At 51.0% G+C, this 16522-nt stretch overlaps 7 protein-coding genes across 7 annotated transcripts; 2 read left to right on the forward strand and 5 right to left on the reverse strand.

Moving 5' to 3' along the window:
• Window positions 1-158: 158 nt before the first annotated feature.
• Window positions 159-965, reverse strand: N7532_009780 (2-deoxyribose-5-phosphate aldolase; the record flags this gene model as incomplete). Its single annotated transcript, XM_056622271.1, has 1 exon — window positions 159-965. The coding sequence occupies one exon, from the start codon at window positions 963-965 to the stop codon at window positions 159-161; it is 807 nt and encodes a 268-aa protein (XP_056469687.1).
• A 270-nt stretch (window positions 966-1235) lies between these two features.
• Window positions 1236-2031, forward strand: N7532_009781 (uncharacterized protein; the record flags this gene model as incomplete). The annotated part of the gene is made up of 2 exons (XM_056622272.1): window positions 1236-1818; window positions 1874-2031. The coding sequence occupies 2 exons, from the start codon at window positions 1236-1238 to the stop codon at window positions 2029-2031; spliced, it is 741 nt and encodes a 246-aa protein (XP_056469688.1).
• Window positions 2032-6303: 4272 nt separating this feature from the next.
• On the reverse strand, window positions 6304-6815 carry N7532_009782 (uncharacterized protein; the record flags this gene model as incomplete). Its single annotated transcript, XM_056622273.1, has 3 exons — window positions 6304-6513; window positions 6619-6700; window positions 6760-6815. 3 exons carry the CDS (start codon window positions 6813-6815, stop codon window positions 6304-6306), a joined length of 348 nt encoding a protein of 115 aa, XP_056469689.1.
• A 646-nt stretch (window positions 6816-7461) lies between these two features.
• Window positions 7462-8530, reverse strand: N7532_009783 (RNA-directed RNA polymerase; the record flags this gene model as incomplete). The annotated part of the gene is made up of 3 exons (XM_056622274.1): window positions 7462-7766; window positions 8091-8466; window positions 8501-8530. The coding sequence occupies 3 exons, from the start codon at window positions 8528-8530 to the stop codon at window positions 7462-7464; spliced, it is 711 nt and encodes a 236-aa protein (XP_056469690.1).
• Window positions 8531-12453: 3923 nt separating this feature from the next.
• Window positions 12454-13770, forward strand: N7532_009784 (putative sulfate/molybdate transporter; the record flags this gene model as incomplete). The annotated part of the gene is made up of 1 exon (XM_056622275.1): window positions 12454-13770. The coding sequence occupies one exon, from the start codon at window positions 12454-12456 to the stop codon at window positions 13768-13770; it is 1317 nt and encodes a 438-aa protein (XP_056469691.1).
• Window positions 13771-14135: 365 nt separating this feature from the next.
• Window positions 14136-14702, reverse strand: N7532_009785 (uncharacterized protein; the record flags this gene model as incomplete). Its single annotated transcript, XM_056622276.1, has 1 exon — window positions 14136-14702. The coding sequence occupies one exon, from the start codon at window positions 14700-14702 to the stop codon at window positions 14136-14138; it is 567 nt and encodes a 188-aa protein (XP_056469692.1).
• A 944-nt stretch (window positions 14703-15646) lies between these two features.
• Window positions 15647-16382, reverse strand: N7532_009786 (peroxiredoxin family protein; the record flags this gene model as incomplete). Its single annotated transcript, XM_056622277.1, has 5 exons — window positions 15647-15664; window positions 15687-15833; window positions 15900-16138; window positions 16167-16279; window positions 16333-16382. The coding sequence occupies 5 exons, from the start codon at window positions 16380-16382 to the stop codon at window positions 15647-15649; spliced, it is 567 nt and encodes a 188-aa protein (XP_056469693.1).
• Window positions 16383-16522: the final 140 nt, after the last annotated feature.

Consider the following 16522-nt stretch of genomic DNA (forward strand, 5'->3'; position numbering starts at 1 on the left):
TAGGACTGATGCGATCTGCATAATCAATGGCCATGGGCGGTATAGAGTGTATTATGAGGTGATTGGGGGCTATCATATGACAAAAGCCTCACTATCACTGCCCTCGGCACAATAATAAATCATTCCCTGAGCACAGCTCTGACGAGATGAGGGGCGTTCTAGGACACGGCGTGGCTCGCGCCTTGCTCGAGAAGTTCACCTTCATCCAAATCCTTCATGATCTGAACCCCTGCACTCGTGCCGATGCGGGTGGCGCCTGCTTTAATCATTCGCAAGCAGTCAACTGCGGTCCGAATACCTCCACTGGCCTTGACACTGATGTCATGGTTGTCGCAAGCCTTCGCGGTGAGGCGCATAATGGTGACTTGGTTGACGTTGGCACCGGGGCCATTGAATCCGGTACTGGTCTTGACATAGTCGACGCCGGCCAGACAGCATATAGTAGTGGCAGCAATGAGCTCGTCTCTATCGAGCTGGTTTGCCTCCAAAATGGCCTTGATGATGGTCGGCGAAGGAGCCGCTTTACGCACGGCCATGATGTCCTCGAAGACGGAGGTGTACCCGCCATTCTTAAGTTTGGGCCAGTTGATCACCATATCCAGCTCGCTCGCGCCCTGCGAGATGGCCTCTTTGGCCTCGTGGACCTTGTCAGCGGTGTCGTGCGTGCCTTCGGGGAAGCCCACCACGCATGCGACGACGGTACGCGGTGCATCTCGCAGGTTTGCAGCCGCCTGACTCACGTAGTCCAGCCATACGCAGACCGAGGCAAATTCTTGATCCCGGGCTTCCTGGCATAGAACATCGATCTGCTCGGGTTCGATTGGCCTTTTCAGCAACGTGTGGTCAATCATCCGGGGAACTTGTAACGGGATGGTCGGCTGCGATAAACACCGGTTAGGCACCCGATCTCGCACTCTGGAGATAAGCGTCTCCCACTCGGCGTCGGTAGATGGAATGGACGACATGCTGGGGAATTTGCATCCGCGTTGGGTGGTTGCAGGAGCATCGAACTCGCTAAGAGGGGAAAGAGGGTGCCAGCGTGCTGCATCCGAGGATCTTCCTCCGGCGTGGATCAACTATAGTCCGGGAGCCACGTGACCACCATCAGGGGGTCATATACTCCATTCTAGCTTAGATGACCAATAACAACACACATCTCCCTAACAGGTTATGAGACCCTTTTCTCTTCAATTTGAGCTATACGGAGCTGTTCTATGATCGCTGTGCCTTCAAGAATGTCAGCTGCCTCTCCCTCATCCGGTGAAAAGCTCCCAATCCTTGACTATTCGAATTGGGTTGACTGGAGCGAATTCTGGAGAGACCATCTGATCCTCTTTGACCTCTGGCAATACATCGATCCATCCTCTACAGCAACCGTGCCACCTCCTACCTCCAATGTCAATCGAGATATCGCTAAAACGTTGACTGAGAACCTTGCAAAGCTACGCCAGCATGTTGCTCCTGAATGTCGAAAGCTCCTTGTTGGCCATACAAATCCTAGAGACCTCTGGTCTTCGCTCAAGGCTGGTTGTGATCGAGGAACAACTCTACCATTGCTCGCCCAATACGAATCGTTCCAGAGCATCAAATGGGAACCAAAAGACACCATTTCTACCTATACAAGCCGATTCCGCAATGTCTTTCTATCTCTCGAAAACACCCCCTACAAGATACATCGAGATATAGCAGTCCATATCCTTGTGAATCGACTTCCCGATTGCTACAAGACAGAAGGCCAAGCAGCCAAGCAACTGAACCTACCCTTTATCGAAACTGTTACCTACCTGCTTGCCAATATCAAAGACACCTCCTCTGCAGGTGACAACACCTCTGGCCAAGCTCTAGTAGCTCGAGGTCGTCGACCAAACCGCAGATCAAGCGCTCAGCATCTCCGTGACCAAGGCCGCTCAGGAGTATCAAACCGCCGTGGTCGATCAAACCGAACCTCTCGAAACAAGCGTATCATCTGCAACTGGTGCAAACGAGAAGGCCATTTTGAACGTGACTGTCGAATTCGTCAACAACAACTAGATACTGGAGCTGCAAGATTAGATGGCAGCCGTGCCTATCTAGTCCAGCAGCCGAATATCCCACAGTATCCACCTCAATCTTCGCCTGCACCTCCGCAACCTTCACAGGCGAATATTGCCTATTCACAGCCTCAAGGCTCCGAATCAAATCCCTACAACTATCCGACACACCTCCTCCTCGCGAGAGCTTCCTATGTCAACAGTGAAACCCAGCAGAAGGATTATCTCAGCTGGATCCTTGACTCTGGAGCCACTCAGCACTTTTCGAACAGCAAATCAGACCTCAAGGACTACAAACACTTTCTTGACCCTAAGGAGATCTACCTTGGAGATAATACAAAGATCCACGCAGAAGGATCTGGGACCCAACTTCTACAGATTGGTCCTCATCTCCTTGTCCTGAATGTCTGGTTCGTACCAAAGCTGGCTGAGAATCTGCTATCCCTGCAGCTTCTTGACCGAGCTGGCTATTCAACTCTCATTGAAAATGGCAAAGTCTATATTCGACAGAGTCATGACTCTGCATGGTTCCAGCTCGCCGACTCCAAACGTGGAGATCTTTATCGAACGCATGTGAATCCTGCATCTCTATTGAACAGCCCACGAGCCCTCCGTGCAAGAGAATACAGCACACTTCGATCCTGGCACAATCGACTAGGCCACCGAAATCTCCGCTCAGTGGGAGCTATGATGAAGCTATCTGTACCACGCAAGCTTCCCACCTGTACTGCATGCCTCCAGGGTAAAATGAAGGCAAATCCTCACCCTCCTGTGCTTGAACGTTGCAGCAAGCCATTTGACCGAGTCCATTCTGACCTTGTTCCTCTGGATGGCATCTCCTTTGGTGGATCCAAATATATGTTGCTTCTTGTTGATGACTTCACGCGTTTTGCATGGTGCTTCTTTGCCTCAAGCAAGAATGTTTCAGCCATTGCACCTCTTCTTCAAGGCTTCATAAACATGATCCTGACCCAATTTGATACTATCATCAGGTCATGGCGGACTGATGGTGGTACTGGTGAATTCTCAAACAGCATGGTCAGCGAGATAAACCGCAGATTTGGAATTCTTCATCAGCTTTCTACCTCTGGTGTCAAGCAACAGAATGGTGTACTCGAACGAAGAGTCCAGACAATCAAGAACATGGAACGCTCCATGAGAGCTGGAGCTGGTGTTCTAGATGACTACCGACTACAAGCTGAGTCCCTTGCAACTTCGGTATTCCTATCTAATCTCCTTCCATCTTCTACTCTAGGTAATATCTCCCCACACCTTCTACTGTACAGCAAGCAGCCATCGCTCGCTTCCATGAAGCCCTGGGGATGTCTAGTCTGGATACACCTTCGAAAGGAGCATCGCAGCTCGAGTTCTGATCCTCGCTGCAGGCCAGCCATGATGGTAGGCTATGTACAAGACTCAAGTTCTATTTACAAATGTCTTGATCTCTACACGTTGCAAACAAGCAACCATTCCGAACTCAAGTTCGATGAGGACCTCTTTCCAGGTCCATGGCTTAAACGCCCAGCTGGTTTCAAACCATCGATTGCACATAAACGAAATCCGCCTGGTTCCGCGGTCGATACTGTACTTGGTCAGTCAGTATCGGGAGTGCTTCCCGCAGTATCAGGCATACCACCTTCCTCGATGAACCCCTTCTGGCTGCACCCACCCGCAGCTCCTGTGAACCCAAACGATCCTGCGAAGCCTGCGGATCCTATGGAACTAGCAGATGAATCGGACGTTCCCCCGTCCCTGGCACTCCTCACGGACAGCCAGACCGTCTACAACCAGCGAGGAGTTGTATTCGGCACCTGCGCCAAAATCCACGAGTACGATACTACTAGGGAGCTTGTGGAAGCCGCTTTGATCGTGCAAGGTATGGAGTCGCTCTCCTACCCACCCAGGCAAGCAGCAGAGAGGACAGTCCAAACAGACCACAATGGAGATCCTCTCTCCTATTCGGATGCCTTGCTCCAGGATCCGATTAGGTGGCCACCAGCAGTACAAGAAGAACTGAAATCTCATGAAGAAAATGGAACTTGGATAGTTCAAGAGATCAGTCAAATGCCTAATGGGTGCAAGCCGATCCCTGGCAAGTGGGTATTCAAGCGTAAATTGAGTCCTGATGGAAGTACGCGCTATAAGGCACGTTTGGTGATCAAGGGCTTTCTCCAACGCTTTGGAATTGATTTCATGGAGACCTATGCCCCAACTGCCTCTTTAGCTGCATTCCGACTCCTGGTGGCGATCGCTGTGTTCAATGGCTGGTCCTTACGCAATCTCGATATTATCACTGCCTTTCTTAATGGCAGCATAGACTCTGAAGTCTACATGGGGATACCAGAAGGCATGGATTTAGATCCAACCAGATATATTCTGAAGCTCCGCCGGTCACTGTATGGACTCAAACAGGCACCGCGCATTTGGTGGGATAGGATGACCGCATTCCTATCAAAAGCAGGCTTCTATCAGTGTGATGCTGAGCCAACAATATTCATTCGCAGCCACGAAAACAAATTCATGATACTTCTCCTCTTTGTTGACGACCTTTTGCTAACTGGTGATCAGGAAGCTATTGAGGAATTCGTCCAGGAATGCTGCAATGAATTCAACACTCGGGATATGGGAACACCCAGGCTGTTTCTAGGCATCCATATTGACTATCGAGATGGCAAAGCCATTTTGCATCAGAAAGCATACATCAAGCGAATCCTTGAACGCTTTAATGCACCCAGCAACCCTGTTGCAACTCCCCTAGACCCCAAGCATCCACTTGTTGAAGCAACTGATGCAGACCGTTTAAGTGAAGCAGATTCATCAGAATATCGCGCTGCAGTGGGAGCGCTGATATATTTAATGATCTGTACAAGACCTGATCTTGCATTCGCACTTTCACGCCTATCAAAATTCGTGCAGAAACCGGGTGTAAAGCATGCAGCAGCACTTAAACGATTGCTTCGGTACCTGGCTGGCACCCAGGACCTAGGCATCGTCTTCAGCAAACCATCTTCCACCGAACCAATCCTATATGGCTATAGCGATTCCGATTTCGCTGCAGATCTCAACAATCGACGCTCGACTTCCGGCTTTATATTCCTTCTGAACGGTGGCCCGATAGCCTGGAAATCGAAACAGCAATCCCTAGTCACAAGCTCGACTCATGATGCTGAATATGTTGGATTAGCAACTGCATCATTTGAAGTCATTTGGCTTCGTAAACTCATCCTTTTGATTCTGCCTCAGTATGCAGAACATTCAATGCCCTCCAACATCATTTATTGCGACAATCAAGGTGCTATTGCAACTGCAAATCGACCTAGCAATTCACCCTCTCCACGATCGAAACATATCGACATCCGTTTCCATGTTATTCGCGAGGCTATTGCTAATGGCCTTATTCGACTCGAATACGTTCGTACGGCAGATATGACTGCAGATATCCTGACAAAGGCCCTGCCTAAGGAATTGCATCAGCGTCATGTCAAGGGAATGGGAATGGAAGCGATATGATGGAATTGGGATCTATGTATCCGAACTGGCCTGGTTTCCTCCATGGTTTTGTCCCACAGGGTTTTGCATGGAGGTTTTCCCCCAGGACTGTCTGTATATAGCTATTTTGTCTTTCTTTTGACTCACCCGTGATCTAGTGGGAGGACCCTAGTCGTTTCTGACGCCTTCGGTAGAGATCTCGGATGAGTGGGAGTGCCAGCGTGCTGCATCCGAGGATCTTCCTCCGGCGTGGATCAACTATAGTCCGGGAGCCACGTGACCACCATCAGGGGGTCATATACTCCATTCTAGCTTAGATGACCAATAACAACACACATCTCCCTAACAGAGGGGGACCCGTCACGTGAACACGTGAGAACTATACCAGGGCATCATGATGACGATTCGCTGAGTCTATGCGAGTTCCATGAATTGGGGGTAGAAGGAGCACCGAACGTTGATAGAGAACATACAGGACAGGGTCTACACGGCCTACGCGGCTGGACAGAGTCAACGCCTGACCGGCCATATCGTTTCATGCGCCAAGAGAGAAAGCGCTGCGTGAAACTAGTTGAAAAGCCTCCCATTCATTTGAATCAAGAATAAGGAAGTGTCATGAATGAAGGAGAGTACAGTCCCGGGTATCCTAAATCGCATGGCCCCCTGGCCAGTCACACAAGCCATGGGAAGTGGCTGGAAACATAACGAGGAAAGATCGATCAGAGCCTTTGGTTACCTATGCAGTGACAAGGTCGATCCCTCGCATTGAGGGAGAATTATCCTCTTATCTGCAGCTGCCACATTCCGGCCCCCGAACATCGTCCACCCGGCCAATCCGCCGACCAGAACCGGATCCTGGGCCACCTCCCCCTCCACTTCCGCCTCCACCGCCACCATAGTAGTTGGTGCGTCCATTTAGCGGGCGGGAACCGGACGAGCTATTCGGTCGGTGAATGTTGAACTGAGAGCTCTCGGCGGCGGCGTACGGATCGAGCTGCGAATGATGGTGTTAGCGGATCGGAATATTCCTGTCACAAACGAGGATAGACGAGAACTTAGGCTCCGCTGAACAGGAGCAAAAGGAGAGAGATCATCTTACAGAGAACAGACTCACGGCATACAGCCCCAGAAAGCCGTAGGCATCGTTGATGAACCGACTGACACGGACAGAAAGTGGCGGCCTATCGGTCGAGCGCGTGAGCAGGTGATCAGTCTAGACAGAGAGACAAAGAGCTGCTACCTTTCGAGAGTCTGGCCATTGGAGAAATATGTCGTCCGGGGCTTTGCAGCGGACATGGCGATGAAGGAATCACTTGAAGGAGGATGCAGTGGTACGAGCGGTGTTGGCGTTGACGTTGACGTTGGAGAAAGGCGGGCGCGGTGGAGATCGGCAGAGCGAATCGGGAAGGGCCGTGTTTATCCGGCAGAGCCGCAAGGAGTGCATTACTTCAGGGTTTACAGTACATAATACCTTAAATTGTAATCGAGTACGACGAGAGAGTAAAAAGAAGTAGATTTTATCGTTGACCTTATATATCCCCCAGTCTACCCACCTATCTACAACATGGCACTGTGCCATGATGTGAAAATACATTACACGGAGAAAGCGTCTCGGACCCTTTGTTCATATCTGGGGCTTCCCCATCTTCCAATGCCTCATCGGAGCTGCCATTTGTCTCAAACCACACTGCCTCAATGGCACCCTCGCCGTCGTATTGCGTGGCTTCGGGCTCGACTTCGTCGCCAGAGTGCATCGCCTCCGAGAGATGAGCTGCCATCTCCTGATTCGTGGGTAACCTGCGCGGCGGGGCGACTCTGGCCTTCAATTCACATAGTTCTTCGCCAAAGGTATTAAACATGAACGTAGAACTTGCGTGTTTCTTGTAGGCGCACGATGCAAGGAGAATTTTCCACTTCTTGTGTCTACGTTGCCAGGTATGAACTAGCGGATGGGACCCAAACGGTAGGAGGCTTTTATAGCCGCGATGGACTTAATTGCTTCTTGAGCTTCGGGGGCAAACTCTTCCTGGCCATGCCGGACAGCATATTTCCACTTCCCGTAGAGGCCGTCAACCGCAGATATCACCTCGTCGAGGATCGCAGAGGGGCCAGTACCAGAGGAACCGTCATTCCACGCGCTCTCCCGGGGCCTCTTAACTGGGCGAGTGAGGTCCTCGTCCACATCTTGGTAGTCTTGCCCCTCAGGAAATTTCTGTTCCAGCTTTTTCCGCACGTCCTCCGCGTGACCTTTGGAGACATAAAATTTGAGATAATCAGAGATATCTTTTTTTTCCGATGTACATCCGGGTTCTCGGTGTGGCTGGTGGAACTCGGAGATTTGGCCTGATAGTCATTCTATACGCCTGCCAAGCCTGCTTTGAAAGATGCACTTGCTCGGCGAAAAAGCCTAAGACCTCGAAATCTGCATAGTTGGTCTGGGTGTCCAGCGGCTCCGTGATATCGGTGTCGAAGGAAAATTGTCGATGTTGGAGCCACGGGTGAAAACAGAGGCTCCCGACACCGTAGAAGAGCTTGTACCAAGTAGGTGAAAATTATCAGACCGTAATGTACCACTGTTCTCGACGTCAGTGGAGGGATCGAGCTGGGCCAAACTCAGCCCATTGGCTTGCGGAGTCAACTGAGATCGAGGGGTGGGGGGTTTGGGGGCGTATGGAGCTTCTCGGCGACATCGGAGAAACTGCCTTTGCGCGATGTTGAGTCTGACTCCAACTGTGGCATCTCCGACGATCGACGATGGCTGGTCCTGGGGCTGAGGAAGGTGCCATTGTTCAGCAGGAACACCGCGCAGTCGAGCTCCCAACAGGAGCTCGGTTCGCTTCGATTTTTCGTGAGCGCTCAGATTGCTCCCAGGGCTAACAGGGAGGGGGGTCTGTGAAGCGACCTGTTCCCGGAACCCGCCGACTGCGGTTCGCAGCTCGCGGGTGTCCTTGGAATAGAGAAATTGAATGTTTTCGACACACTGCCTTGAAATACAGGTAGTCAGAAGCCATCTTTCAGCGCATGACTTATACTCCACATGGCTTTTGGAAGCTGTGGCCCTCCTTCCCCGTCCATAACAATGTCCGGTTCAAAGTTCACGGTCTCGGTGGCTATGGCGATCCTCCCACACCCAGCAAAAACCATCCAAGAAGTCCAAGATGTTCATCCCGAGATTGTCTTCATTCGCCTCCAATGGCAAGTCTACTCTGGTGTACAACGGGCCTGCGTGCTTCTTTTGGGGTCCGTGATTGATCTGCTTGTTCAAGGGAATTCAGGCTGCCGAGATCGCGATCGACTACACAGTCACCAATGACATTTTCCCTCACAAACCACCCCAAGGCATGCACTTCACCATACAAGACTGGTCGTCCTCGTCCCTGCGAGTTGCATCTCATCCGGGGACTGCAATCTTCATGTGCGCCTTGAATTACCAAATATAAGATCTTCCTCCGAGGGGTGATCTTTGTCCCCGGCAGACGCTTGCCAAAGTGGTCCAAGAGGCACGTCGAACTTGGCAACTTGACTCTCTCGTCGGTTTCGAGGTGGAATTCATTGTAATGAAGCCCAGAACAGAAGGATCAGGTGCCATGGCTCGATTTAGCGATGGTGCCATAAGCGGTATCCTATTTTCCAGGCCTGTGCTATCAATACGTGGAGCAATATGTACGTCGGCTGCGCGTTCAAGGGACAAAGATCCAAGCTGTACATACCGAGGGATTTCAGGGACAGTATGAATTGTTTTGGGGCCTCTTCCACCTATACAAGCAATCGATCAATTAATACTGGTGCACGTCCATCTCACAGACACATTCTGCCACCTGGGTTACATGGTGACTATGTCCCCAAAGCATGTGGCTGAAGCATCGCAGGCAAATGGTCAGCATATGCATCTCTCGCTTCCGCCCGCTAGTCCGTCATTCGGGGTATCATTTTTGGCCAGAATCCCGAAGCGTCTTCCGAGTCTGTGGTTTTTGTTTACCCCTTGAAGCATCTTACGAACGGCTTGATGTGCACATAGCTGGGGGACATGTCTCTTGGGGAACATCCTCCCGACTCGTCCCCATTCGGAAGGTGGAACCTAGCCACTTGGAGATCCGATGCATCGATGTAACTGCCAACATGTTCTCTACCCTGGCAGCAATCCTTGGGGCTGGACTCTTAGGATTGTCGGGAAGTGAACCCCTCATCTGGCCAGACTTTGACATTCCAGAAAATCTACACTTTGCCTGCGATGGCCAGCCGTTGCCCCAAAGCCTGAATGAATCATCAAATTCGTTGGACGCTGATGAAGGATCGCTGGCTTCCATGATCGGCCGGCTGATGATAGATCATTTCATCGAGATCAATCGTTATGAATCTCACAGACAAGAAAGCTGGACTCCGGAGGGGCCAGAAAGCTGCTGATTGAGGAATTCTAGCTTTTTACCTTTTCCTCGCTTGCTTTGATGGTGTACTTGAGACATTTTATCAATTTTTGGCTCTGCCTTTTGCCACCAGGCCTCAATGACGGCACGGTGCCTGAATGGGGGAAGCTCAATTTTTTGCATCCTTCAACAAATTCGAGTACAGTTCACACTCTATTCAGTTAATTCTGTGTATTCAATGCATATCCTGATCTCATATACCTACACAGTGATCATTTATAGAGTTCATCCCGTGGATTTATCACAATAATTACATTGATATCTTCGCGAAGGCATTGTGATGTGTGAACTATCTCCGATTTTAACTTTCTCTGTGATCCAGTTTCATGTCATCATGACCTGAAGCTTTGCCACAGAATGTATACTGGATTGTATTATCAATTGACTGGTAAATGTTCTTTCTATCAGAATAACATCATGGAACACGGAACGAATTGATTGCTGACTATCTCGAAGCTCCTCTTGATTCATCCATGAGTAACTTAACTTGTATTTTTGTAATGAAGCGTCTGCAAAATGCTGCATTATCGTACTAGGCCAGCTGCGTTCAGATAAATGAATACCACATATAGCACCATAAATTGTAGGAAAGCTCCCAAAGTCACCTCAATTGTGCTCAACCGACATCGTATCATAGTCAGCCCTTCCTTTCAGCCAAATCCTCTCGCGCTCTAAATATCCCAGCGAGATTTCTCGGTTAGACATCGCAGCTTGCAAAATCATCCCTTCCTCAGCCGATATAATTGGCTCCCCAGGCTGCCGATCAAAAATGCTCTGGGGTCGTGTTCGAAGGGCTGATAGTCCCTTCGGATAACAACGAAAAGTGAATCTGTGAATTCTTTTCAGAAGTGGCTTGGACAGTATTTGTGAATCACCTTGCGGAACTTGTGGACAATTTCTTTTCTCTACTGCTAGGCGATCGCGGTGCTGGGCCTTCTTCCTCCGATGTGTCCTCGATCTGTCATTCGTTGATTCAGGTCGTTCTGGTTCTTGGGGAAGAAAGTTGGGATCGCCATTCTCACGCTTACGCTTCCGAGATAATTGTGTCCTTGATTTAGTGGAATCATTGGAATTGTCGACCTCTTCCTGCGGAGAGTGGCTTGCCATTACAGTCAGGCTGTATTGATTCAGGATACGCTTGCGATATTCAGACTCATATCGTCCAGGCTCACATAGCATGATGTAGAACTCCAAGGTGGCTGCCTCGTGAGAATTCTCGTCAATGAGATGGGGCTGTGCATCTTGGAAGTGACCATATGCCTCATAAAACCTGTGCTCTTCGACTGCTATGCGACCAAGCCAATAGAAACACCTCGCAATACTATACCTATCATTCAGGTTGTGAGAAGTTTCTTGCGCACAACGCAGCTTATCTTTTGCTTTGTCAAATTTGCCGCGCTTAAAGTAATCCAAGACTGTTACAAATGCCCAGGCTACTTCTGTCTGGTCTGCTTGTCTCTTTAAATCGTGGAGTGGCAAGAACAGCAATGCCTGCCGCCTGAAATCGTCAAGATTAGCCTTTGTTTGACTTTGGATGGCATTGATCTCGTCTTTTAAGCTCGCAAAGGAAATTGCAGAGCCCTCAGATGGATCTTGGTCGTGGGCTCCATCAAATTTAGCGATCATTTGCCGGTCAAATGGTGGCTTTTTTCTCCTTCTGGGGCTCAGACTCCAACAGCGATTCCGTGGGATTCATTCTGACTTCCTTCTTTCATAATTCAGTAGTAACTGTCTCTTGGTAGTGGCTGGTCATATAATGCGTTAGTGTAGACTTTGAATGCCAGCAATGAGTTAATATAATCAGAGTTGGTATAATCGCGTGCCAACCGTAGCACAGTGCAGCAGCTATATATTTCATGTACTAATCGTCCATGATTGGTACTCTGGGCTAGATATAATCCATCTAAAGTTATAAAACGGTTTAAATAGGCGAATCTAGTAAAGGGCCATTCTGGAACCAAAGAAAGAGGTCTATGGAAAAGATTTCTTTGTTTCAGGTACCACTGATGTTGTTTTCGATAACAAAGCCCTGTCTATTGTCGCGTCGGACATCTTTTGTCTTGGTTTTCTTTACAGGCGAATGCCGAGTTCAAATCCCGATCCTCTCCACCAAAGTTGCCGCCTTGATTACTTCTCCATTTTTGTATTTCGCGAATCAACGAGGAAAGCCCTACAATGGTGCATTGTGTAGTAAACCCCAACAAAGCGGTTTTGGTGGAACTATAACCCGGCTTATCGGAACCGACTCGAAATGATCCCCGTACAGAGCAAACATGCACTCGGGTATGTCATGAAAGGGTCCTGATGCACGGAGAGATCCCACTGGGGAGATACCACGCATTCTAGAACGGGCCTAGTGCGGCGACCGGGGAGGTGGTTGGTGAAGGCGTGGGGTGAGGATGTGCTGGCGGCGGGCGAGTGCGGGTTATCGGCTTTGCGGGGTTCGAAGCCAGTCCACCTCGAATCGCCCTCTTCTTCTTTCACTCGTGTGCAACTCGAGGATTGCAACCATGACCGTCCAGTCGCCGCGAGAGATTTTCCGCTACAACCTGCGCACCTTCCAGCATCACTATGTCTCTGAAATCTCCGGCTCGCTGGGCGACCTGGGGACCTTTCTCCCCATCGCCATTGCGCTGGCCGCCAACGGGACGGTGTCGCTGGCGAGCACGCTGATCTTCTCGGGCATGTACAACATTCTGACCGGTCTGTTCTTTGGAATCCCGCTGCCGGTTCAGCCGATGAAGGCCATCGCCGCCGTGGCCATCGCCCGCAGTTTCTCGAGTGGCTCCATCGCCGCGGCAGGCATCTTTGTCGGCGCGTGTATCTTCTTCTTCAGCGTGACGGGGCTGCTGCGCTGGTTCTCCAACGTGATTCCCATCCCAGTCATCAAGGGCATTCAAGTTGGCGCGGGCCTGTCGCTCATCATCTCGGCCTGCGGTGCCATGCTTCACCCACTTGGGTGGACTAGTCCATCCTGGGCTGATAATCGCATTTGGGCAATCGTGGCGTTTGTGGCGCTGGTGGTCACCAATGTCTATCGTCGGGTCCCATACGCACTGATTGTCCTGGCTATCGGTTTGATCTTTGCCATCATTCGGACCGCACTCGCGATGCATCTTCCCCGGTTCCAGTTTTGGCACCCATGGGTGACCCTCCCAAGCCCCCATCAATGGCGGGTCGGAGCCATCGATGCCGGGGTTGGGCAGATCCCTCTGACGACGCTCAACTCGATCGTGGCTGTCGTACATCTGGCACACGACTTGGTCCCCAATGTCCGAACCCCGTCAATCACTCATATTGGCCTCAGCGTCGCGGGCATGAACCTTCTCGGCTGCTGGTTCGGTGCCATGCCGGTCTGCCATGGATCTGGCGGCCTCGCAGCGCAGTACCACTTCGGAGCACGCTCCGGTGCGAGTGTGATATTCCTCGGGGTACTGAAGCTGATCATCGGTCTTCTCTTCGGAGAGACCCTGGTGGATTTCCTCAAATGCTTTCCGGCGGCTTTTCTAGGGGTGATGGTGGTGGCAGCAGGCCTAGAGTTGGTCATGGTGGGCGAAAGCCTGAACACATCTGGTGCTCGCGATCTGGGCGAAGCGAGAGGCGGAGTCTTAGGTCATGCCCAACAGCATCTTGGTCCGATGCTGACGGACGATGAGCGTAAGCGTCGTTGGACGGTGATGATGGTCACTGTCGGTGTTCTCGTCGGTTTCAAAAACGACGCCGTCGGCTTTCTGGCGGGGATGCTGGCCAATTGGGCGTATGATATTCCCCTGTGGTGGGAAAAGGGCCGCAGCTACTGGTCTGAGGGACGTCTCCGCCTGAACTAGACCTGGTGCAGTCTGTTGATCCATCTGGAGACCGGCTGGAATGACGCAAATTTTATTATTTTCGGTTTCTTACATAGCGCTTACATAGCGGGGCATTTCAATCCATTTTCTCTCTGCTGTTGTCTCGTGCAGTCCAGCACACGACCTCCCGGGTTAGTCGCCCCTCGAGTCCTCTCGAACAATTCTCCTAACACGCGATCGTAACAAGTCTACGCCAGCTAGGGCTAGATCAGGGCCGTTGGGTTCGAGCTGAGATCCACAGTGATCGGGATGTAAGTACATGTCATATTAAGGCAGAGGGTATCTATATGTAAACAACCTATTTATACAGCATTGCGAAAATGAGACAAGCCACGTATTTTCAATCACAATTCCTCATGCTTGTAGGGGCCTAGTTGATCGCAGACACTGGCGTAATCGCGCATGTTTTGCGGAATGGTTTCTTCCCATAGCTCATCCCGTTGGAGGAATCTGTACTGCTCCTGGCACGCCGCCTCAGAAGCCATGGGCAGGAGGATGGGGAGATGCTTAATGGATGCTTGAAGAAAGTTGCGCTTAAAGCAGTTGCCAAAGTCAGCCAGCGTGTTGGGATCCGAGCAGATATGGCGGCCATGTAACAATGGAGCACAGCGCCGCTTTATAATCACGGCCACGTCGTCGCCCATCTTCAGCAGCGCTTCCTCCTGGTGAGGAACATTCATGCGCTTCATCAAGCTCTGCACGGCGGGTACAAAAGAATTGTTGCGTGTCCAGAGGTCCCAGTGTGGGATCGTGGGCTGGCATCCTCGCTCGCAGATCTCGGTTTGGAATTTGTTGAAGATGTGGCTGGGTCGACCGACGAGCGCGGAGACGACTCTGAAGCAGCTCGGTCCGATGGCGAGGGCCGGGCAGAGGAGCAGAAAGAGAAGAAAGAGATGGTCGGTAATGCGCATCGCGTGAGCCGACCCGGGCTGGGTAGAAAAAGGGTTAAGATCGGCCTGCGGAATGCAATCAAAGGTGAGGAGTGCGAAAGAGAAGGGTTTCCCCGCGTATGCGGAGGCGACCTAGATATGGCGCCTGGTGGATCAGGCAGCAATCGGTGGGCCATTACCTAAGCAGGTTCCCACTCTCAAAGTAGTTAGTTAACTAAATAGTGACGAGGGGAACGCTCGATGGCTGCACGCGCTGAGGCGTGCGGGTCGATTCAGCAGAAAAACCACCACAAAACACACGCGTAGCAATCAGGAAACAGTGAGAAGCCCAAATGTAGGGGTCAGGTCGGGGAGGTGTAAGACGGTGTATTCTAGAACTAGATATCCGGTCACTGTATACTGCCGGCTATGTCACATAGTCTGGATGGCACCCATGTAGTAAGGGGAGGGGGTCTCCCCACTACAATAGTTAACTACTACTAGTAAACAGTGCCTAGCAGGTATACATACCTAAGGTAGGTAGGCCTAGGGTACTATGACTATCTTCCAAGAGTATACGGTACCTAGTCGATACAACAGAGGGCTGACTGAGGGGCTATTCAACGGCTATTCAACGGCTATTCAACCCCCCAGTATGTACAGACCTCGCTGTGGAAAGACTCGATTTTGGATATATCAATGTCTCAGTGTAGGGACTCCATACCCTCGGGTACTATGGGATGTCTAGTAGGAATTGTAAAGCATTCAGCTAAACCCAAGGGGGAAAAAGTGTACACCACAAAAGGGTTTGCATGGAAACCTGAATCCACTAGCATTTTACCGGCCTTGCTTTCCATGCGCCTATCTACGCGAACACTCGAGTGATCCCAATTATTCGGTCTATCCTTAACGACACGTCTTACAGCGACGCAAGAATGGTGTCGGCGCTGGATTTCTGTAAAAGACGGTTCACGATCAGCCACATGCTACTCCGTCTCATCTCCCTGGTTCAAGTTTATCTCTCACCTTGACAGCGCCCTTTTCAGTCTCGATGTCGGCGTATTTGACTTTGCCGTGGTCAATGATGATGGCATAGCGTCCGGTGCGACCCGACGCGGCATCCGCCCAGCCAATGCTCTTGGAGAACTTGGCCTCGGGGTCTGAGAGAAAGAGCTGGAGGCGACGGTTAGAGCATATTCAAGCAAGCTACAGAGCTTGGTTCTGGAAAGGGCCACTCACGATCTCATTGTTGCGAACCTTATTCGCCTTGCCCCAGGCGCTCATCACGAAGGGATCGTTGAACGCAACCACGGCCACAATATCAACACCCTTCTCACGAAGCTGGGGCAGGTTCTTGATGTAGCCGGGCATGTGGTTCACCGAGCAGGTCGGAGTGAAGGCGCCTTGATTGAATCCGGATGCATCAGTCGGGGAACAGGTCTTACAAGCTTCGAATGCACGCATTGAATTCACGAGATCTGTAGAGTCGTAGGATAGATGACTTACCGGGCACGGAGAAGAGGACGACCTTCTTGTTTGCCCATTCTTTCGAGGCATTGTAGTTGATGGGAATACCACAGGCGGTGATATCATCGCTCTCCTCGGTCCATGGGATATACCTAGCACAGTTAGCTTGGTTCCCATTGCTCTCCGCCCTCATTTGGGAGCCTACTTAAATACCACGTCACTGGGGAATGCGTCGCCGGGGTTGAGGGTAGCCATGTCTAGAATTTTGCTCAATTGTAAAGCTGAAAGGTGGTGGTGGAAGAAAGGAGGACATGCGGGGCAGAGCAGCTCCAGCGGTCCTCGGCTGAATAATGCAGGGGCGGAGGCCGCCGATGCGAGGTCGCGATGGCGACCGA

Source organism: Penicillium argentinense (assembly GCF_028826775.1).
Source record: "Penicillium argentinense strain IBT 30761 chromosome Unknown utg000010l_segment0_segment0, whole genome shotgun sequence".
NCBI classification, from domain to species: domain Eukaryota; kingdom Fungi; phylum Ascomycota; class Eurotiomycetes; order Eurotiales; family Aspergillaceae; genus Penicillium; species Penicillium argentinense.